Source organism: Ailuropoda melanoleuca, chromosome 9, assembly GCF_002007445.2.
Source record: "Ailuropoda melanoleuca isolate Jingjing chromosome 9, ASM200744v2, whole genome shotgun sequence".
Classification (NCBI taxonomy): Eukaryota; Metazoa; Chordata; class Mammalia; order Carnivora; family Ursidae; genus Ailuropoda; species Ailuropoda melanoleuca.
Window position 1 is genome coordinate 57,014,862 of NC_048226.1, and position 24,848 is coordinate 57,039,709.

The 24,848-nt window shown below is 32.4% G+C and overlaps 1 protein-coding gene and 1 pseudogene across 1 annotated transcript in view; both read left to right on the top strand.

Moving 5' to 3' along the window:
- CNBD1 (cyclic nucleotide binding domain containing 1) overlaps window positions 1-24,848 on the top strand; it is a 429,548-nt gene that overhangs the window by 315,678 nt on the left and 89,022 nt on the right. The window contains exon 9 of the mRNA XM_034668509.1: window positions 23,033-23,142. Coding sequence (XP_034524400.1) covers window positions 23,033-23,142 — 110 coding nt within the window. The remainder of the gene's footprint in view (window positions 1-23,032; window positions 23,143-24,848) is intronic.
- LOC100481090 lies at window positions 9,140-10,481 on the top strand (annotated as a pseudogene).

A 24,848-nucleotide genomic window follows, 5' to 3' on the forward strand; every position in this document is an offset into this window, starting at 1 on the left:
AAGGGTTAATATCCAAAATCTATAAGGAACTTATCAAACTCAACTGAAAAAACAAATAATCCAGTTAAAACATGGGGAAAAGACATGAATAGTAATAGTAATAATAATTAGAAGCAGTATCTGTATTAGTTTGGTAAGACTATTGACAAATGATGACTCAGTTCTTTTTCATTGCACTTATGATGGCTATAAAATAGAAATAAGATTTAAAAACATAAAATGTAATGTATAATTTATAAAGGATCATAATATAATAATATTTGATTTTGAAGAAGTATAAATCTAGAGTAATGCTTTTCAATAGAAATATAATACAAGGTACTTATATAATTTTAAAGTTTTTTGGTAGCTGCACTTAAAAAAGTGAAAAGAAACAGATGAAATTAAATTTAATATATTTTAACTCAATACATCTAATTTCAACAGGCAGTCAATATAAAATTATTAACTAGATACTTTACATTATCTTACTTATATTAAATTTTTATATTAAATCTTCAAAACCCAGTGTATATTTTGTACTTACAGCACATCTCTGTTTGGTCTAGCCACATTTCAAAAGCTTAATATGTACACATGGCTGGTGGCTCCATATTAGACAGCACAGACTTAGAATATGCAATACTTTTTCTGATACTGCAAAACAAAAAAAAAAAGGACAAAAATAATGGTGTAATAGATTTGCAGAATTGGAATGAATAACTATATGGCTATTTTTTTAAAGATTTCATATATCATTTTAATAATCACTTTCTAAAGAGTGACTATGGCTAAGAAAGCAAACTATGTCATTGTAGTTTTGTTTTCTTTGCTCTGACATTTGAGCGTCATAAATTTTTTTGGAATGGCACATTTACATATGAGAAAGAGTGTGTTCCAGGGGGCTGGGGCTTAAGATAATCTCAGAAAAATGAGAACATATTTACATGTAACATTTGTATTTTCATTTTTAAGAGACTATATTGACTACATTAGACTAGTAAATCTATGGAATACCACAGATCTTTATCCTCACAGATGTTAATGACTCTTATAAGTGATATTTATATTTCTAAACTTATTAATGCAGAATTATATAAATTCTAAACTGTATTCTAGAATTATCAGGGAGCTTAGCATTTAAAGGCATCTTTTTTATTTGAGAAAGGAATCTTCAAACTTTGTAAATCTGATTTTTAATATTAAGATTATAACTACATTGCCATACATTTTTTTGGTCATAAAGGTAATTTGATTTTCCACAAAACTAGGCCCTAATTATAAATATGTATATTCTTTATGTCATATGTTTGGAACCTGTAATACCTCCCCATCCCCTCCCTCACTACTCCCCACCAAGACAATGGTACTAGTTGCTTAGGTTCCTAAGACAGTGCACAAAACCTTGTTAAATCATGTTACCCCTACATATGATGGAGGACTCGACAAATATTTTTCTCTGTGTCTGAAAATAAAAAATTACCCTTCACCCCACCTATCACTACCACCTTGAGCTATTGAATAGCATGAATGGTTATTCTTTTAGCTTCAAATTTTTATTAGTTACCTCACTCCACTAAGACAGGGAATCCAACTGATTGGGTAAGGGGCAAATGAACATTTATTGAAAATCCACTCTATGTCAGCTACTTTTTGGTTACTTTTATACATATTTTCTCATTTACTTCTCAGAAACCTCTATCAGATAAGTGTACTTTATATTAATAAAAAGAAATTTCATTAAGGGAAACTAAAGCTCAAAAATCTATTTTCCAAGGTTAGACTTACAGTAAGTGTCATATTTGAAATCCAGAACTGACGAATGAAAAAAAGAAAATATAATACAATGGAAAATCTTCTTTCCACCGTATTATTTTTCCAAGAGGTTTTCTGGTATTTGGAAGAGTCCAAAGCAACTGCCTATTTGTTAACAGAGGCATGTTAGACTCCAGGCAGAGCAAAAATCTGGAGTTTAATATTTTTTTGACTTGTCAGGTCCCTGTCATTTTCACGTATTTGCATCTGTGAACTCTGAGGATTAACCTTCTTTCATCAGTGTCCATGTTTATTACTCTGGTTCTGCTGTAGTCCCCATGTTCTTGTTAGATCACATGCAGTTTACAGAATTTCCCCTGCTCTCTCTTTCAGAAGGATATACCAAACTCTTTGATGTTTCATGAAACTCCTATTGCTATAATAAACAGTGAGAAATAGACATATGGTTAAAAAGCTCCTCACAACATTCTATACCCTTCTTTTTTTCACATAGGCCTTACAGAGAATGGTGTAAATGAAATGATAAGTCTTTGGGTATACACAGTCCTGAATTATACTCAAATTTTTACCCAGAAAATCATAGATTGAAAGAAGTTTGGATTGTAAATTTGGTAAAGATTATTGGGTCCTTGGCGTGTTGGAGAAAAATAGGATGAGGACAGAAGACAATCCAAGTATGAGACAGAGTGAGGAGTAGCTAAGGAAATTGTCCCAAACCATATGTCACCTTCGTGTAAATTAGAAAAAGACACAGCCTTCTCTCAGCAGACGTAGCTCTGTAAGAGTGCACACAGCCTGGTGATTGGAACATCAGCTATATTTCAGCTACACTACGCCCTGCAGCCTGGTGCCTTGCACAGTGAATAACTTGTGCAACCACGTGTGGTGGCCTTCCATCCCCCCCTTTCTCCTTCTACATATAAGATCCCAGCACCATAGACCTGATCTTGGATTGGCATTATAACTAAGATAAACAGGGGCTGGATATATGAAAAAAAAATAGTGGAAGTGAAACAAGATGTTTTCTTAGTTCCTTGGACACTCAATTTAAGTGAATGTCAATATGTAGAGAATTACGTAAATCAATCATCCATGAGGGCACTACTTGCAGTTTAAAATATATATATATGCATCGAAATATTATTATACTTTTTATGTTATAAAATATTTAAAAATTATTTTCTTAATATCATTCTCAAGAATAGAAGCTATTTTTACAAAACATTTATTTCTGTGTGCCTGTATATATACACAGAGACTAGACAAAGAATATTATAACAAAAATGAATTGTATCTCAATCAGTAAGCATTTGCAATGTATAAAACCTAGAACTCTATAGAGTCACCAGAAATAGTACCCATCTTTACTGAGTTTAAAATCTATATTGAAGAACTAAAAAAGAATTGTAAAGGTATATATTGTTAAATTGAAAGCTAGGCACATTAACTTCTAAAAGACTAAAAATTTACAGATGTGCTGGTATCTTATGACCACTAACTGGTAACATAAGTGAAAAAAAAACTAAATAATTGTGTAAAATGGCATATAGGTAGCTTAAGAATTTTATTTTAATTTAAAATATTCCACATATTCCCTATTTTCCATGTTCTGATGGAAGGCGAAAACCTCTTTGAATATGGATCCACATTAGAGATCTTTATTTTCTTATATACCCATGAATTCTAATATTAATTTACTTAAAGAGGAACAAGAAGTAAAATATTTTGTGAAGATTAGGTTTTTGCTTTTTTTCCCCCAAGTTCTTTCCTCTAATTAGGGCATTTTCTTGTGCAGCTCACAACTATTAGGTCGTTCTAATGCATTCATGCTTAGATTTCATAGAAACAAACTCTCACACAGAATATTTATTGGTTTAATATTTGATTAAAACTTATGATTACAATGAGAAATGCAAATGATATAAACAGCATTTTTGTGTGTTGTAACAAACATAACTGTTGTCTAGAATGCAGTTCATTTGATGGTACTTGAAACACATGAGTATGTTAAAGGGTAGCTTACTACTAGCTGCAGATATTCAATGAGATATGGTCATGGATCATGTTTTACAGTTTTTTAGCTTGGTACATTTGCTAAGTGGAGTCTAAGAGAATTTTTGCTGAAAATTTAAATGATCAGAGCCTAGAAAGGATATTCCAGAAAGGCTTCATGAGTTCTTACTTCAAAGTGTTTTATTAGACGTATTTGTACCTTAAATGACAGAAATCAAACTCAATGAATCAAGAGAAAAAATACTAATAAACTCAAAGTAATTTACTGGTATATATAACTGGGAAGTTTAGGAACTTCTCTTTCAGGAAACCTTGATCCAAAATCTGAACTAATTGCACTGTGATTATTTGTTCCAGTCCTTGGTTCTGTTTTGCTTTGTGTTCATTCCCTTCTCCAGCAAGTTTCCCAATGTTATGGCCAGAAATATCTAGGGGATACATTTTTGTTACAGCAAACAATCCCTGTGAAAAGGTCTGTTCCTGATTGTTCCAGGAAAAATCTAGTAAGTCTCACTGGCTTGGCTTGAGTCACATACACACTCCCAACAACTCACTCTGGCTAGGAGAGGGATTTGTTCAGCTGGAGCTGGATCACAGCCCTGCCCCTGGAAAATAGTAAAGTCTTCCTTGAGCCGCTTGGCTTGCCAAAGGGGTGAGTGTGTCGCTACAGAGATGCTGAGACAACAAAAAATCCACATTTTATCCAAGTGGAAGTGTGGCATTACCTAACCTTTAAAGTTTTGGGGCAGCACTAAGGCAGAGAAGACTACATCCTTTTGGACCCAGATATTCTTTGTCTCCTTTGTGATTTTATTTCTTCATGACCCCAAATCATTTCTGCTGCTCTATCTGCTGCTACAACTTGCATCAGACCTGTCATTTTCTGGTACCTAAAAATATTTTCTTCTGTTAAGTTTAGTCTTTAAATTATAGATCTTCCTCTAAATTTCTCAGAGGCAATGTAGACACAAAATGATATCATTTTGTGTATTTGTATTTGCAAGTGCATTTTTATGACTTCATGAAATATAATCCCCTGCATGAATTTTCTGGAATCTCTAGAATGACTCTTGCTCAGGATTATTATAAGAAGAGTTTTGTAGGTTTCCATAGTTTCAACAAAGCAAAAATCTATATATCTATACCTCTATCTATCTGTCTATTATCTCCTGGACTGAGCAATACCTGGAAGACATTCCCCATTTTTAAAAGCAAGTTACTCTCTTGTACATTCTGTCTCCTCAAAGCACCATATCAGTGGTTTTGAGATAATAGTCTATTTTTATTTTTTTAAATTTTTAAAAAATATTTTTATTTATTTGCGAGAGAGCGAGAGATATCACAGAGGGAGAGGGAGAAGCAGACTCCCCATTGAGCAGAGAGCCTGCTGTGGGTGGGCTCAATCCCAGGACCCTGAGATCATGACCTGAGCTGAAGGCAGATGCTGAATCAACTGAGCTACCTAAGTGCCACAATAATAATCAACTTTTAACAAATTGATACCTTGTTTCAAGGTACTGGTGCTTTTGTTTTAATCATTTCTCGTGCTACGTGGGAGTTACATATGCACAACCTTCTATATGCTCTTAGGTCAATAGCCACACGATTAGTTTTATCTCTCTAGATATTAGCACTACTGAATTTAGATTAGTTGCATTGCTATACATTTTGGATCCCAAACAAATGTTTATTGAAGGTTTTCCAAGCTACTAGCTAATGACAAAAGGAGCAGATGTTAGCGCTAGTGAAATATAGTGGAGATTTATATTGCTTGTAAAAAGAAAATAATAATAAAACTCTGCCAGGTGCAGTCTACCTCTGCCTATAGCATTCTTGTTTACTATTTTAAGTTTTTGCATTTCTACAGGCAAATGACAGCCATGAGTCATTAATTATTCATAAGTTCATATGTTGCCTTTCAAATTTTAATAAAAATAATGTTATTTGCATGTTTTTATAAATCTAGAAATTTGGAAGAACTAAACATTTCAGATAATAATACCCCATAAAGTCTTTTGTTGAATCAAGACAAATCTTGGATTAGTAGAGGGCAGCCATGCCAAAGACCTGTATTTCCTTTTTGGTCTCTGTAGATACCCAAATCGTACACGAGCTTTTAGGAGATAGTTACAGCTCTGAGAAGAATGTGAGCATTAACATAAATTTAGGCTGAATAGCTATAGTAGTTCTGTTTAAACATCTCAAATGGCATACTTTTTATCTTCTGAATTATTTTTATTATTTAATTTTTGACCATTTTTGTAATGGTAGTCCTATTTTCTGATGTTTATTTATTATTATTTAAAGATTTTATTTATTTGATATATATAGAGAGAGTGAGCATGAGCCTTGGGAGGGGCAGAGGGAGAAGGAAAAGCAGACTCTCTGCTGAGCAGGGAGATTGAGCAGGGCTCAATCCCAGGACCCCAGGATCATAACCTGAGCCGAAGGCAGACGCTTAACTGACTCAGCCACCCAGGTGCCCTTCTGATGTTTAACATAAGTCAATTCTTCACCCAGAAAGCTTGGCAAGGCTTTATATTAAAATACCATATGCTTAAATTCCATTTCAGACAGAACAAAGTGATATTGAACTTGAGAGGTTTGCTTTTTTTTTGCACAAACTATATTAATATTAATCCACTTATGTTTGTTTGACAAATGTTATTTTAGGAAATATTGCTGCAACTTATCTTGAGATAATATTTGCCATAGAATATAAAATATAAGTCAAATTTGAGTTACTCTCCAAGAATAAATGACGTGTTTTTGAATAATGTGATAATAATTATTTAGGCATTTTACACAAAATAATTTTGTTTATGTACTTAAGTAGTTATTTTCAAGAAGCACTTTGGACCCTTATTTATCCATGCTATTTGTCAAATATTTAAGACACAGTTTTAAAGAGAAGAAATATACCTTACTTGAACAAATCTTTCAGTCCTGAAGAAACTATCAATAGTTTTAATGCATGTGAACCACAAGAATATCACTTAACCACCTCAACCACTTATTCAGTGTCCTACATAACCAGCATAAGTGATGTTTTTGTTTATCGCAGAGAGATCTGATACCTTGTACTTTGTTCTTATGCTCTCTTTACTAGATTGAAAGTTACTAGCAGATTTTTTAAATTACTTGTTAAAAAAATAGAAAAAATATAAGAAAAATGCATTAAATAGTTATATAGATTTCACATTTCTAACATTTTAGTCACTTTTCTTATATAATCACAGTAGAAAAAACATGTCAGCAACAGAAATAATTTTCATAGTGGTACATCAAGACATTTTGTCTTAGCCCCCAATTTTCTATCTCATGCTTTCTAGTGTAATATGTTTTTGCTTTGTCTGTTTGTCTCTGAAGACTGGTCATAGCATCCTTTTCTAGAATATTGTAAAAGTCTTTGCTGAGTACCAGAAGCACCCTGTAATAATAGTGTGAATATTTTAATATGGCTAACAGTTAATTTGATTAAATTTTTAAGGAACAAATGAGACCAATGCTCTCTCGATGCTCTTCCAAGTTTAAATGACATGGAAGTTAAAGCTGACAAAGATAGTACAAAAAATATATAAAAATACTTAAAAAGACTCGGAATCTCAAATGTGAATATCAATATAAAAATCCTGAAAATTATATTGGAAAATATAATCCAGCAGCACTTTAAGGAATAATGCACCAAAAAAGTTGATTCATTCTAGGAATTCAATCAGAACTTGCTCAATATATTTTTCAAAATCCATTAGTGTATTTTACTAAAATATAGATCAAGGTAGAAACATAACCTGTATTCATGACAGCTAAAATGCCTTTGAGGAAATTCTGACACAAATTCCTAATAAAATGAGAATAGATGAAATGTTCTATAATATGATAAAATTATCTAGATCTCAAAAAATAAGTTAGCTATGTTCTTAACAGTAAATAGCAAAAGAGTTATTATTAAAGTGATGAACTTGCTAACATTTTTATTTTTAATTTTTTTATTATGTTATGTTAGTCACCACATGGAACATCATTAATTTTTAATGTAGTGTTCCATGATTCATTATTTGTGTATAACACCCAGTGCTCATTACAGCACGTGCCCTCCTTAATACCCATCACCGGGCTACCCCATCTCCCCAGGCCCCTCCTCTCTCAAACCCTCAATTCCAGTTAACATACAGTGTAATCTTAGTTTCAGGTGTACAATTTAGTGATTCAGTACTTACATAAAACAGTTGGTGTAGCATTTTTAAATAAAATAAGTAATAAGCATGAATTTGTAAAACGGGGAGGTAAAATCATCATTATTTACTTATATTATTTATACTTGAATATTTGGAAAGTCAATGAGAAAATTATTAGGAATCATAGAATTTAGTGAAACTACTGGTGGCAAGCTTAATATTTAAATTTTATTTTATAAAAGCTACTTATAAAATTTAAAGGAAGAAGAGATTATGTATATAAAGGCAACCAAAAATATGGACTATCTAGGAATAAACTTAATAAGAAATATATGTAAAAAACAACTGATTCACATAAAATAAGACAATTGAGGCAAAACTTTTTCTTCAATAGGAAAATACATTACTGCAAAGATGACTTTTTTCACTAAATTTGTTAGCCTAATGTAAACATAATAAAAACAGCAGGAATTCTTTTTAAAGTTGATTATGTTGATACTAATATCTACATACAAAATTAAATAAGAAAACTTCAAAAATGCTTTTAAAATACTGAAAGAATGTAATATAAATCAAATATTTTATATAGTAGGCAGACTAAGACTAAAGAAGAAACCATGGCAATTTAGTATGGCAAATTTAGTATGGAAATTTAGTACAATATGAGGTATTATTTCAAAAGAGTAGGAAAAAAGATAGTTTATTAAATATCTGTTTGTTAGACAAGTAGTGAACAGAAACAAATCTGGTGGATTAAAAACCTCTATGTTAACAATGATGTCATAACATTGCTATAAGAAAACAATGGCAAATTAATTTTCTAGCCTTCGGTGGAGGAAGTCCTTAGAACATGACAAAAAAAAGGTAAAAGACATAAATTGAAATATTAATCTCTGAATAATAAAAATTCAGTGTTCTAAATGGCAAAATGTTCCATAAATACTAATATGTAAATATCAGGCTAATAAAGTTTCTGTACACATGAGAAAGAAATCATTTTAATATAAAATTGGCTGTTACCAATAGTCATAAAATCTCAAGGGGAATCAGTGGGGGGAAGAGAATGAAGAAAAAAGAGAGTAAAAAGTTCTTGGCAGGTTCTCTTACATCAATCATCTAAGAGTTGCGCTGTAAGAAGCAACAGCCTCTCCTCTTCCTCTCTGCCATCTGCTGGCAACCACGAAGCAGCAACCATGCATGAATGCATCTCCATCCTTGTTGGCCAGGCTGGTGTCCATATTGGCAGTGTCTGCTGGGAGCTCTGTTGCCTGGAACACCGCATCCAGCCAGATGGTCAGATGCCAAGTGACAAGATCATTGGGGCAGATAGCTCCTTCAACACTTTCTTCAGTGAGACAGGTGCTGGCAAGCATGTGCCCAGGGCAGTGTTTATAGACCTGGAATCCACAGTAATTGATGAAGTTTGCACAGGCAACTATCAGCAGCTTTCCACCCTAACCAGCTCATTACAGGCAAGGAAAATGCTGACAATAACTATACTCAAGGGCACTACACCACTAGCAAGGAAATCATTGACCTTATGTCGACCAAATTCAAAAACTGGCTCACCAGGGCACAGGTCTTCAGGGCTTCTTGGTTTTCCACAACTTTGGAGGTGGAACTGGTTCTGGATTCACCAACCTACTGATGGAACATCTCTCTGTCGATTATGCCAAGAAGTCCAAGCTAGAGTTTCCCATTTACTCAGTCTCTCCATGCCACAGTTTCCACAGCTGTAGTTGAGCCCCACAACTCCATCTTCACTATGCACACCACCCTGGAGCACACTGATTGTGACTTCATGGTAGACAGTGAGGCCATCTATGATATCTGTCGTGGAAACCTTGATATTCCCAACCTACAATAACCTAAATAGGTTAATAGCTCAAATTGTGTCATCAATCACTGCTTCCCTCAGATTTGATGGATCCTTGAATGTTGATCTGACAGAATTCCAGACCAACTTAGTGCCATGTCCCCTCATCCACTTTCCTCTGGGCACATATGGTCCTTTCATCTCTGCTGAGAAAGCCATCATGAACAGATTTCTGTACCTGAGATCACCAATGAATGCTTTAAGCCAGTCAGCTAAATGGTGAAATGTGACCCTTGTCATAGTAAATACATGGCTTGCTACCTATTGAACTGTGGTGACTTTGTTCCCAAAGATATCAGTGCTGCCATTGCCACCATTAAGACCAAGAGTGCCATGCAGTGTGTGGGCTGATGACCCACTGGCTTCAAAGTTGGCATTAATTACCAGCCTGTGGTACCTGGTGGAGACCTATCCAAAGTACGGTGAGCTGTGTGCATCCTGAGCAACATCACAACCATTGCTGAGGCCTGGCCTTGACTGGACCACAAGTTTGACCTGATGATGCCAACTGTGCCTTTGTTCACTGGTGTGTGGATGAGGGCATGGAGGAAGGAGAGTTTTTTGGGGTCTGTGAGGATATGGCTGCCCTTGAGAAGGATTATGAAGAGGTTGGTATGGATTCTGTTGAAGAAGAGGGTGAAGAAGGAGACAAATACTAAAGTTAAAAATTCACAAAGGTGCTGCTTTCATAGGGTAGCTTATTCTGTTTTAAACACTGAAAAGTTGTGCTCTGATCAGTTGATTTGTATATAATAGTGTATACCTTCATATAAAATTACTGTCCTGTGCTTTAAAACATGACACTTTGTGAGGCGCCTGTGTGGCTCAGTCAGTTGGTTGGCTAACTTTTTATTTTGGCTCAGGTCATAATCACAGGGTCCTGGGATCAAGTCCCTTTCTGACTCCACCCTCCATAGGGAGCCTGCTCGGGGACTCACTCTTTCCTCCATCTGCCCCATCCCCTGCTTATATACTCTTTTTCTCTCTGCATCTCTAAAATAAATAAATAAATCTTAAAAAAAAAAAAAACCAGAAACAAGAAACAGAAACACACCGCTTTGTTACAGACCCAAGCTGTTCATTTCTCTGAAGCGTTTGAATAAAGTATTCCCTGTATTAAATGGAAAAAAAAAAGACAGTTCTCTATGAGGCAATAAAAAACCTTGCGTAATTCAGCTTCACTCATAATTTGAAAATTCGATTTTAATTAGAATTTTCTACCTATCCCATTGACAAAAACTGAAAATAATTTGAATACACAAGATTCTCTAGGAAGTTAGAAAGCAAGAATCTTATGTATTTTAGGTGGTCATGTCAGCTGATACAGCATATTTCAAGACTAGCTTATCGAAGTCTGTAGAAAATAAAAATCTTTATACTAGCAAATTCTATTGCTAAAAATCTATACTACCAATAAACGTGCACTTGTTCATTCAAAGATATATGCATAATAATTTTTATCGCACATTTTTTTGCAATAGGAAACAAATTAATGCCCATCAGGAAAGTTCTGGTTAAATAAATTATGGAATATTCATTCAGTAGGAAGCTACGCCAATATAAAGAATGAAAAAAATCACATATGCAGATTTATATAGATGTCCAAGATATACTGAAAAGTGAAAAAGGGGCAGAATGTGTGTAGAGATTGATTTCAGTGATATATAATTATTTACTAAATCATATCCATATATAATTATGTAGCTATAGAAATACTAATTAATATGAATTTATAAATATATAAATAAACATTATGTAATATAATATACATTAAAGAGCATCACTGGGGAGGATAATCACTTGGGTTTGAATTTTGGCTACACTACCTATTATTTGTGAGATGTTGAGAGTCATGTAACTTAGTGCCTTATTTTTCTCCTTTGTAAATATGGATAATAATAGTACTTATCTCTGAGGGCTATTATCAGAGTGTTCTGTTGTGATTTGTCTGACCTGAGGTATATTAATTTTATTGATCGTCTCAAAGAATCAGCTCCAATGTTTATTGATTTTCTATATTTTGCTATTTTCCCTTTCATTGATTTCTCCTCCTATCTTTATTATTTACCTTTTTCTGCTTATGTTGAGTTTAATACACTATTATAGTATCAAGATAGAAACTGAGTTTGTTGACTTAAGAACTTTTTCCTTTGTTAATATAGCCATTTAATGCTATTCTCTCTATGTACTGGTTTAGATGTACTGCACAAATGTTGGTTATTGGTCATTGTTTTCATCCCACTCAAAACAGTTTGTCATTTTCCTTTTGATTTCTTCTTGACCCATAGTTTATCTGGAATGTTATTAAGCTTCCAAGTATTTTTTCCAGTTAATGATTTTAAATTTTAATTCTATTTTTGTCATAGAACATATTTTATGTGATGTGAACGCCTTTAAGTTTAAGACTTGTTTTATCGTCCATAATATGGTCTATATGGTAAGTGTTCCATATGCACTGTATATTAGGCTGATGGACATTGTCCTCTGTTTCACTATTGCTTTGTCCTGTGTGTGTGTGTGTGTGTGTGTGTGTGTGTACACGTGCGTTTGGTTCTTTTTTTCTCCCTATGTTCTATTTTGGATTCTTTCTATTACCATGCCTTCATTTTATTAATATATTTTCTGCACTGCCTCATCTACAACAAATCATATCCATTGCATTTTTCATATCAGTCATTTTAGTTCTCATCCCTAGAAATTAGATTTACATCTTTTGTAGCCACAGGAAAAATGCACTTTTTCTCAACAGATAAATTATATGTATATATATATATATATAGAGAGAGAGAGAGAGAAAGTTAACATAATTTTACCTAAATTTAATTCTAATATTTTAATCAACAAATATCGATTAATTACAAAGTAACATTGCTCTGTGAGAAAGAAATTGACAGTGAAAATTGTAGAGTTTGGAAATAATAAGAGACAGGATTAACCATCAGGAAAAAGATTCTATGTAGCTTATAAATGCTTTTATAATGAAATAAAATGCTTATATTTTGATAAAGGTAATGTGCATGAGCCTGCATAATTTATTTTGATGTTCTTTCAGTGAATTATGTCTTCTCTCTTTTCTTTTTGAATAATTGCACCATTTTTAAATGATCTGAATAATTTTTTAAAAAAAATTTATGTCTTCCAGCTTGAAAGCTTCTTAGAATAGTGACACATTCCAAAATCAAGTCCAGATTTCACACCATATGAACAAAATATATTGAATGCTTGCTTTTTGCATTACATGACATTGTGAAGATGTTCTTTTAACTCCAGAAGAGAAAAAAAAACAACAACAAAATTTATTTGGAACCCAATAAACATTTAACTCTCCTATGTTACTGCTTTATTTTCATTATTTGCCTCATCTAGATAACTATATTTCAGGCTTTTTGAAAACATGATTAATAGTGATTTTTTGCATGAAAAATGTATATGCTAATTGTTTAATTAAATTAAATAATTTCACTGGTTCTTTTTTTTCTACATTTGCATTTTTAGATAAGGGCAATAAGATCAAGTCTTCAAACTTGGAAAATAACATTTTCAATAACTAAAAATTTAAAAATATTTTTGAGACTTTTCTCAGTTGTCTTTGTAAACACATCTGGTGTGATTATAATTCTGGAGTTTCAATAGAGAAAAATTACATTGTCAAAGTTAAAATTATGTGCCATCTCCCTTAGGTCAATGATTGATTAACATTATTTCAAAAACTGAAAGAATTTTTGTTGATAGGAAAGCGTGTGTGTGTGTGTGTGTTACTCAGGCTATGTTTTAATGGAGAAATAAAGAAAAAAAAATACTAGTAACTCAAGGTAAATCTTAGCACCAATTTATTTTTGTTGTTGTTGTTGTAAAAAACACAAAACACAGACTTACGTGACTGAAGTGTACGGTATTGTTAGCTATATGTACAGTGTTGTACAGCAGATCCCTAGAGCTGCCTCGTATGTGACATCTGTTTTTACTTGCTGCTTTCAAAATTCTCTCTTTGTGACTTTTGACATTTGTCTGTGTGTATGCTTTCTTCTAGTTGGAGTGAATTGAGCTTCTTGAATTTATATAGTCATTTTTTTTCTCAAATTTGAGAAGTTTTTAGCCATTATTCCTTCACATAGGGTCTCTACCCCTTTTTATTTTCATCTCCTTTTGGTACTCCTATAATATGCATGTTCTATTTAATGCTGTCCTATGAGTCCTTCGGGTTCTCTTCATTTTTTTCTATTATTTTTCTTTTAGCTCCTATATTTCGGTAATTTCAGAAGTCCTCTCTTCAAGTTTGCTGATTCTTTCTGTTGTCTGGCCAAGAGTTATAAAGTTCCTCTAGTGAATTTTCAATTCATTTATTTTATTCTTTAGTTCTAGAATTTCAGTTTGGTTCTTCATTGTTTCTATCTCTGATGATAGTCTCATTTTGCTCATACATCATTTTCATGATTTAATTTAATTGCATATCTGTGCTTTCTTTTAATTCATTGAACATCTCTATGACTTTTTTTTTTTAAATTCTATATCTGGTAATTCATGTCACCATTTCTTTAGGGTCAGTTTCTTGTGATTTAATTTGTCCCTTTGAATGGTTCATATTCCCCTGCTTCTTCGTATATTTTGTTATCTTCTGTTGGGACTTTGGAAATTAAAAAAAAAAAATTAATCACTTCTCCAGTCTTTGTGTTATGGTTTTGCACAGGGAGGTTTTTCTTCTGTCAGCTCAGCTGGATATTCTAGGGATCTTTCAAGCCTTTTTTGGGGATGTATTCTCTCTGAGTTTATATGTGTAATTTCCTTATTGAGGAAGTTTGCCAACCTGGCACCCCTTTCCCATTAGTACTCAGATTCAGGCAAGATAGAAGTCAGTCCCCTGGGCAGCTTCCAAAAAAGTCAGAACATTGTATGTACATTACAGTCCTTTCCCTACCCAGAGAGAATTTCAGTGTTAGTGGTTTCTTCCCAATCATACCACAACATGGCTAGAAGGGGATCTGATGAGAAAGTGCCAAGAATTTTCCTACCAGATTTTATGTGATTGGTTTTGTGCTTGCCTACAGTGTAGGAACTTCCTAATTGGTTTCTGGATTTCTCACAAAGGCAATTATTTGTGTAATGTTAATTCCACTTCCGTGAGAGGAAAACAGGTCTGAAGCTTCCTCTACCATCTTGCTAGCTTTTACTTTCTGAAAATATTTATATATGTTATTTCTTATTCTCTAATTCATATATTTCCATTTTTTAGGTTTGGTCTCTGAAGATTTATTTTGTCCCTTTGCTTGGGCTATTTTTCCATATTTGTGCATTTGAAAAAAACCATCCACCTTCCCAGTTTTTATGAACTATGACTATACAAGGAAAAACCTACCAGTCAGTCTAGCTAGAGAATCTAGGGTCTCTAAACCTTTTCTGTGGATATGTCTGCTCTGGATTTGTGTGAGTAGATTCCAAATTAAGGGAATTTGCTGGTTAGTTTTTTCTTCAGGAACTGATAATCTCTTGTACTCTCTGGTATCTTCTGCTCTACGATGGGTCCTCTGAAGCAGCAACATGCCACCCAGTTCTTTTTTGTTCTTAGCAGCCCCCATACATCTAGAGGATGCCAGATCCCACCCATGATCCAAGAGAAATGGGGCAGAAGCCAATCCATCAAGCAGCCTAACAAAAAGGCAAGCAGAACACTGAATGGTGTACCACAATTCTCTTTCCCTGTGAGAGAAATTCTACCAAGGTATATTGGCCTCTGTCTGCTGTACCATGAGTTTTTTGGAGAAGTAGCATGCTGTACAGCTCTTTTTTGTTCTCAGTGGCCCCCCCCAGACATTTACTTATGAAAATAATATATATACTCAGTGTATACATTTTGGGAAAACAGAAGCTTATAAAGCATATGTAACTTCTAATTATGCTTTTATAGAATTATTAACCTTTTACTATATTTTTTCAGGGTTTTAATTCAAAAGGAAATAATATTTATATATTTTGTCAAAGTTGAATACTGTAGAGTTAATGGAACTCTTTTACTGGCCCTTAAAAAATGAACATATTCCAAGTCAATAACAGTTTTAAGAGTTCTGAATTTTAGTGGAAGCAAAATATATTCTATGATTTATTGTAATTTATTTAAACATTTTTCTTTTGATCATCATTTATGTTGCATAAAATATTACATGCTCAGTTTTGAATACTTAATGCCCAAGTACCTATTTACCTCATTTTTTCCTTAGGAAAAATTCTTAGAAGTATTCCATCGATGTGTATAATTATATCATTCTTGACACATGCTGTAAGTTTACTTTTTATAAAAGTTCTAACAACTTTTTCATACTCTTGGCTTAGGTTTTTATTAGGGTGTTAGCTTATACAAGACACTAAAATGCAGAAAAATAATGTATAGTATATAACAGGAAGCACCATGCATCAATGGAGAAAAACTAGTACTTTATTTGTAAATAAAAGAGTGTTAGAAAACAATTTGCACATGGGGGGAAAAGATATTTAATTAGATATCATGTGGCCAAAACAATTTAAAATGGATTTGTCATTAAGTTAAAAATAGAGATGACAATAGGAAAAAGTATGGGTGTACAATTTACATTGAATGTTCGATGTGTAAAAGTAATGAGATTAAAAGGAAAACAATCGTTTCCGAATAACAAATAAGTATTATAAAGTATTACAAAAATGATTAATAATATAAAAATAGTATACAAAATCTTATAGGAAAAACATTAATATTACACTTTTGAAAATGCAAATGGGATTTATCATATCCTTTTAAAGTTCTTTTGAAAAATATTATAATGTTAAAAACAACAATTTTCACGTTTTTCAAGTCAGAATATTGTGCACAAAAACGAAGGCCAGATCATTAGTAGGTATATTAAGGTGTACTTTTGCATAAATATCATAGACAGTGATTGAACTAATTTGAGTGTAAATAACCAATGTTCTGAAAGCATATAATAAAATAAATCTCTTTACTTGAACAGTTTATCTACACTGGTCTAGATTACATTAACATATACCAAGTGGAATATCTCCTGAATCAAAATTAATTAGTGTGAAATTAATGAAGTAAATCCCCATTATCTCAAATAATGAATAAATTTAATTATCATATATGCTAGATACAAATTATGAATGCATCATACTATCCATGTACTTCCTTGGGCCAGTCCATTTAGTATGTGATTATTCATCTCTGAGATAATGCTGCTTAGGTAATTGAAAATGAAATCAACGTAAGATGGTTAGGTTGTGTCAGAATGAAGTAACTAATCAGTGTATCATTGTTAAATGGACGATTACCATGATTAAACGGAATTTATGATTAAAATATATGATTGTCAGGTGAAAACTTAGAAACTTTTATTTTTCTACATAAGTATGAAAATAATTTTCTTCTATTAAGTTAGTTCTATTTATAAAGCACTGTCTCTTGCAGATTAAGTTAGATTATCTCTTTAATCTACTAGGTAACTCTGTGAGATAGGTTATTTTGCCATTACAACTGAAAACTGGATTTTGATTCCAAATGTGAAGCTAAATACAATGGTTACTTTCAGACCACATAATATCCCACTGAAATTAAATATATATACCTACTTATGTATTTAACAAGCCATGTGCGTGTATATATATATACATATCTATATATATGTATATATATACATATATATGTATATATATACATATCAAGATTAATCATCCCTCTCCATATATATATGAGCTATATATCAAGATTAATCACACTGCTAGGGAAAAAACGATGATATCAGTGAAATCAGAAATATTTTTGGAAGATGGTAATCATAAAGTTCCTGTGTTATATGAAATGTTTCCTTTTAAATATTTCTACTTCCTTAGCATCAAGTTAGTCATTGGTAATGTCACCGAAATTCTTTGATGAGCATCTCTTGCACAGAATGAAGTCCTCTGTGGATCTTCCATCTGATCCACATTTGCTCAATACTACTTTTTCTTGTGGAATAAACTTCTTGAGTATAATAGTTATTATGCTTCATTTATTCTGACTATGACACTATAATCGTAATTGACTTTGGGTGAAATGTCAGTCTTTTCCTCAAAACTCTTCTCTTATTTCATCAACAAGAGTCAGTTTCCTTTTCTTGAATCAATATATCATAGTTTGTACAAGAAACAATAACTTATTTTGCAGAATAATGGGAAACATCACTTAAAATACCATAAAAAATGTAAGTATCCAGAAATGAACTAAGTTAGAAAAGTGCAAAGCCCTTATGGGCCAAACTATACAACTTTTTGGAATGGTATAAAGAAAACTTAGGGAATAGAAATTAGATTGGAATATTGTAAACATTTAATTACACCTAAACTAATACATGAATTGAACAGAATGCCAAGGAAAATCTTGACAGAATATCGTATGGGACTTGAAGTCCAGAGGTAAGAGTTCTGTCAGTAAATAGACAGCAATTATATGGGAGTGATGAAGAGTTTAAGGAAGGGACTACTTAAAAGGTTAGGGTAAGGTTAAGGAAAAGTACCAAAAGATGGTGAAGCAGCCAGGGACATATACAGTAAAAAACCACTACCATGTCTAGGTCTGAAGGGGAAACACTGGAAATAAATTATCATTATCTGACTGCATTTATAGGTATAAGCACTTTTCTGTAGCAGTCGGTGACCTTGGGACAGGTGTTCAGCCTCTGCTACACAATAGTCTATCAAGGAGGCACTTATACCTCAATAAAATAAAATAAAAATATCAGTCAATAGTACTATTCTTCTGTATCATTCTTTTTCCCATAGCGTAGTTTTACAAGGAAAACTGGTATCCATTCAGCTAATGCATATCTTGCTTGAAGCTGTATCAATCTTATAAGATCCTCAGATACACATCTGCTCCAAAACTGTGTTTTGGTCTGTTAGGCTAATGGGATGAGGTTTATCTTTATTAAGAAGATGTCCTTTAACAATATTTCTAACCACTAGTTTCCATTTAAACTGAGACCTTAACTGTCCCAGTGCTGATACTAATAGCCACTAAGGAATTATCCTTCTTATCATGACTGATCTGAAAATTGGAATAAAATAGTTTTATTGGACTTGTGACTTCTTTCTAGCATTAAATAAACAACAGAAATAAAAAGAACAATGCCTAATATTTAGTTTCTGTAAATCCTTCTGATATTCACCTTAAGATAAAATCAAGTTTGTTCTTTTCATAATGGTCTAATGATTTCCAGTTTTAGAAATTATGTCTGAATTTTTTATGAGGAGCTCCAATACTCAATTTTTTCCATTTTAAAAGAAAATTGATTTTATTAATGTTCTTGAATACAAAATCTTGAAAATTAGAATATTATCTTAAGAGGCTTTAAATTTATAATCAGATTAAAATATATTAATTAGATTAGTGATAAAAATCTTAAAATTTAGTTTGTAAATACAAAGGCATTTTCACTTCATTCTTTTTTCTAGTAGACCTTTGATTTTTACCCTCCTTATCATTCATTTCTTCTTTTACATTTTCCTAAAATTTAAAGAGTTTTTTTTTTTTACATTTATGGCAAATGGAACTTGTACCTGACTTTTATTTTAGTTAAGACAATTTACTCCAGTGATTTCCAAACTTCTATTTAAAGAGGGGAGCTTTTTTGGTCAGTCATTATAAGTTATGATACAAATCTATAATTTTACATGTACACATATATAGTCTTAGAATTTTCCAAATGTTCTGGAAGTGTATGCAATAAAAATATTAATGGTGGTTATCTTTATGTATATATATTTTATGAGCATATATGTTATACATATACCATATTTTATATATTTATACATACACTGTATATAAGATATGTGTAGTTTATGTATTCTTGTGTATTTTCTGATTTCTTATGAGCAAAATAATTGTAATAAAAGAAGCAATAAGCGTATTTAAAGTAATATTTAAAATAATACTCTGCTGGACTTTGATATTAGCATGTTTACTTACAGAGATTTTGGTTTTATTTACTCTTTTCTTTGAAGTTTTGATTCTAGGTTGAACCTCTTTTTTTTGTGTTTCTTCCTTTCAACTCCTTCTCACATGCACAGATGTACATCATTTTGGGCCTAAGAGTGGGGAGAACTATCAACTGTGATGGTATAACCAACAAAACTTTGTTCAAAAGGGGTTTGCTATTAGTGTCATCCTTTAGTTTTATTCATATTTGCAAGAACCAGTTGCATCAGGACATGTATATAGGAGAAATGAAGGCACAATACAAGGGCTGATGTAGGATACTACATCTCAGTGGAGAAAGTTACAGTGTTTACAGCAAAGATTTACTTAAACCCTTGCTTTCTGTCCATCACTGAACTGATGACCATCTTAGATGACCTAAGACTTACAGATGCACTGTGTGTCTCTGAATATTTTCTTCTTTCTTCTCATATCTTTTAAGATTCAATTCTGTGCCTTTGAAATCCTAGTAAAATTCCAAGCTTGTTAATCTGCATTTTCTTATGGGATAGTGTATCCACTCATATGGATGAATCTCGCGTTGGGTAGAGGAAGGTCAATCCTAAGCAACCATAAACATAGGTCCTCCATTCTCTGCAGAAGGGATTCTCATGAAACCCAATTTTTAAATATAAATCAACTTTAATTCCTGAACATTAATGAATATGAACTTTAAATAATAATAAAATTTCATCTATATAGTTCATGACTAAATCTTTTCATTTAATATTATGTTATAATCCTTTGGATCTTCCTATGTTGTCATTTTCTATGTTACCCAAGGGGAATAGGTGTAGAGATGACAATATTAATCTTGACATCACTAACGTAAGTTCTTTGTAATGGGAAACAGGATCAGAGGCCAAATGGGTAAAACTAGGAAACATAATGGGGGGCGTGTTAAGTCTTTATAGGTAATGCATATGATTCTTTTCCTAGTCAAAAATAGTAATATTTAAATTTTTGTACTTAAGTGATGATACACATTTTTTGTAATGTTATTAAATTCAAACTACTTACCTACATGAAAATGATTTTTCTATATTGTCTTCATTAAGATAAACTTTTGCTGTGATTATTATAAAGACCACAAACAATTACTCAGTTAGCAAATATCCCATCTGTGGAATGAGACTGCCTCATAGATTTTGCTGCAGTGGTTCAGCTTTTTCATTGTTGCCTTGCCTTCAATATGAAGAAAAATTTCTATGGTCTTTATCCTCTTTAATATTATGTACGCTTCTCTATGTTCTATATAGGGCTTGACTTTCAAGAAAAGATTTATAGTAGTGCAGCTCTGAAAGTTTAAAATAATGGTCTTCTTTAGTGTCTATTTAAGTGCATCCTTTTCTTATAACAATTACCAAGAGGCTCTATGCCTCTCTTTATAACCTATTGATTGACTAAAAGAAGTAAAAAAGTTATATGATAGTCTCTATTATCATATAACCTTTTCTGTACTATCACATAACCTTTTGGTAGAAAAGGACTCTTTGCTTTCAGAGTACAATCTATGAGAAAATTTCTTGTCTATACAATTTACACATAATTTTACAGACATACGTTACTTTGATGTCTTAAGATGAATTTATAGTATCAATGTTTGGCTGTAACAAATACAACAATATAAGACAGTAGAGTGTTACCATAAATTTTTATTTAAGCAAAATAAATGGTGATAGTAGAATAACCTTTTTAATTTTTTAATTATAAACTTTGAGTCTGAATATTATATGAGGAAAGGGAGATAGCACATTCTCATAAACATGTCAGCAAAATAATTGAAATGTCACTTGATTTATTTTAAAGTATTTTCCATTGTATGTTGGCATTCATTTTTTGCTTATGGTAAATTATATTTACCAATTGCCACTTTGTTCTTTTTTAACCATAATTTTTAAAGAGCTATGCTATTCTCTAGCTTATTTTTCAATAACATCAATATTTTTCTCTTGTTGATATATACTCTTCTATACTATGAAATAAATGCTTTTGAATAATTGAAAATATTTTTAAGTGTCTACTTTATAAAATCACAGGAAAGATAAATATACATTTTTATATTTTTATTTTCACTTTTATGTTTGGGGTTTTTAGAAAAAATATTGATAAGTTTTAGAATGAACAAAGCTGAAATTCAATTTGAAATAGTAATTTTAGGGATGCCTGGGTGGCTTAGTCAGCTAAGCTTCCACCTTTGGCTCAGGTCATGATCCCAGGGTCCTGGGATTGAGTCCTACATCAGGCTCCTTGCTTAGTGGGGAGTCTGCTTCTCCCTCTGCCTGCCGCTCCCTCTGCTTGTGTACTCTCTCTCTGGCAAATAAATAAAATCTTTTAGAAAAATGAAATAGTATTTTAATTTACATAAATCCAATTGATTTATTATTTAAATTACATTATGTTGATAATTTAATGTCATATAGATCAAATGTTTTTTTTATTTGCATTGCTTATTAATCCATTGATAGTTGTAAAGGTATTATCCAGTTCACCTTCAAGTATATCTTGGCCTTAAGATAGCTTCACAAATTTGAGAAAATAATAATGATAATAATAATATGATTTGTTATGTAATATTATGTGCCAAACCTTATGGTGAGTACTTTATATACACTTAATTACCATGTGTCAAGTATAGAACAAGAAATCCCAATTTTGCCATTTTAAAGATGAAAAACTTGAAGCTCAGAGAAGTTCTATAATCTATCTGAGGTCACTTACAAAGTGGCAGAGTAGAGTTTGAAACCAGGCCAGTATGACCTCAAAGCCCTTGCTTTAAACCACTGCTGTATTTAGTAGAGTGCCAGGCCTGGCTCAAGGCACAGCTCCCAGAGAGTCAAAGGTAAATATTCAGGGATTTTGTGAGCTGGTTGTTAAGCCACTAGCAGTTTGAAATTAGCCATGGTAGGAATATTTATACCATAAATATCAGAAAATGCTACAAGTTGGGGCTTGTAGCCCCACATTTCATCTTCTCCATTTGACCGTTAACTAGCATACCATTGCCTTCACTGCCAAAGTCTTGTCAATATTTACCTATATATTAGGTTAAAGATATAAATAACAAATGTAATTTTTTTATCATTTGCTGAGTACTGTTTATAACTGCCAGCCATTCAAAAAATTGCCATTAATAGTTCCTGAATTAAATATGTCATCTTTTATTGTGATATCTAAAATAATTTTTTGTAGAGAAGAATGTGTAAAATAATGAATTATCTTTTTTATTTTCAGTGATAGTGGAAAGTGGAAAGATAATTTCTTTTGTGGCTTATATTAATTCTGGATATTGTGACATTTATAGAAGTATTGTAGGACTTATGAAACTACAACCAAAAAAAGTGGTGAGTTGTAAACTTATGTATTCTCTTTAATCATAATTGAATCTAGCCTATTGAACATTTATTTGTTTGTCTCCTTTTCTGAAATTTCTGTTCAATTTTTATGACTATTTTTTGTTGTTTCTTTTCTTTTTACTGAGTTGTAAGATACAGGAATGTAAAATACATTGTATATTGAGTTGTAAGACATAGGAATGACCAATAAGTATATTAGAGATGCTTACTATCTCTATCTCTCAGAGAAATGTAAATTAAAACCACAACAAGGTACCACTTTAAGAATATCAGATTGGCTAAAATACACTTTACATATGACCCAGAAATTTTTAGATATTTACTCAAGAGAAATAAAAATATACATCTACAAAAAGACTCACATGAATCTTCATAAGCCAAAAACTGTAAGTAATCCAAATGTCCATTGACAGTTGGATGGATAGAAATATTGTGATATATTCATTCAATGGAATGCCATACTTCGATAAAGAGAATTAATGCATACAAGAATATGGATGAATCTCAAAGCATTAGGATGGGTAAAAACATCAAACCCAAAAGAGTACAGTCTATTTGATTCCAGTTTTATGAAGTTCTAGAACAGGTAAAACACTAATGCAGTGATAGAAAAGTTAGAGCTAATTCTTTCTTGATTGGTCAGGCAGTCTTCAATGCCATTCAATTTAACATGTAAACTTAGTTGAATTCTGCTACACAAATTATATTCAGTGTGAAGATTTACCATTATATAAGTGGCAATTCTTCAAGTTAGATATTGGCTTTTGATCCTAGGATACATAGTAAAGACTTTCACCTCTTCTGAGTTCATGTCATCAACCTACTTTGAGAGCTACACTTTTTTTTTTAATCTTACTGCTCATCAACTCATGCCCATTTCGATGCTGTTGAGATCTCCCTGAAAAGATAATTTGGAGTTTTGACTTCTTCTCCAGAATCATACATACTGAAAACCTGTAGTCCCTTTTCCACTGTTTCTAATTTGAACCTAAATTGCCCTGAGTCCAGCTCACTTTCCATGTTTCTTGAAAGTCTGGATGGAATTCCATCTGTAGCCATTAATTCCATCAATTCTGGTCCTGGCCTTCTGTGCTTCTTTTTTCTTTTTTTTTTTTTAAGATTTTATTTATTTATTTGACAGAGAGACAGCCAGCAAGAGAGGGAACACAAGCAGGGGGAGTGGGAGAGGAAGAAGCAGGCTCCTAGCGGAGAAGCCTGATGTGGGGCTCGATTCCAGAACGCTGGGATCACTCCCTGAGCCAAAGGCAGATGCTTAACGACTGTGCCACCCACGTGCCGCTCTGTGCTTATTTTCTTATTCTCTGTTAGTCCAACAAATGTGCCTTGCAACTGGGGCTGAAGTAATAAATGGTAGCTCAGAAAACATGCAAAGCTAAGCTATATTTACAAAATGCTATCCTAGGACCTTGAAAAATGGAATGACGTCAATGTTTCCTAAACATCTTGATTAAAAATTTAATGTGCTGATCACTAAATGACAGTACTTTGAATTACCTTAGATATGCTGAAGTTGTCTATCAATTTACTATCACTCTAATGTAATTTCAATACATGTGTACATAACTGTTTTCTCTGACTTGAACGAAATTGCAATTTATTTTAAATACTATATACCAACATTATTTCTGAACAGCGAATTTCTGATAACAACAGTATTTATCCATTGTATGAAA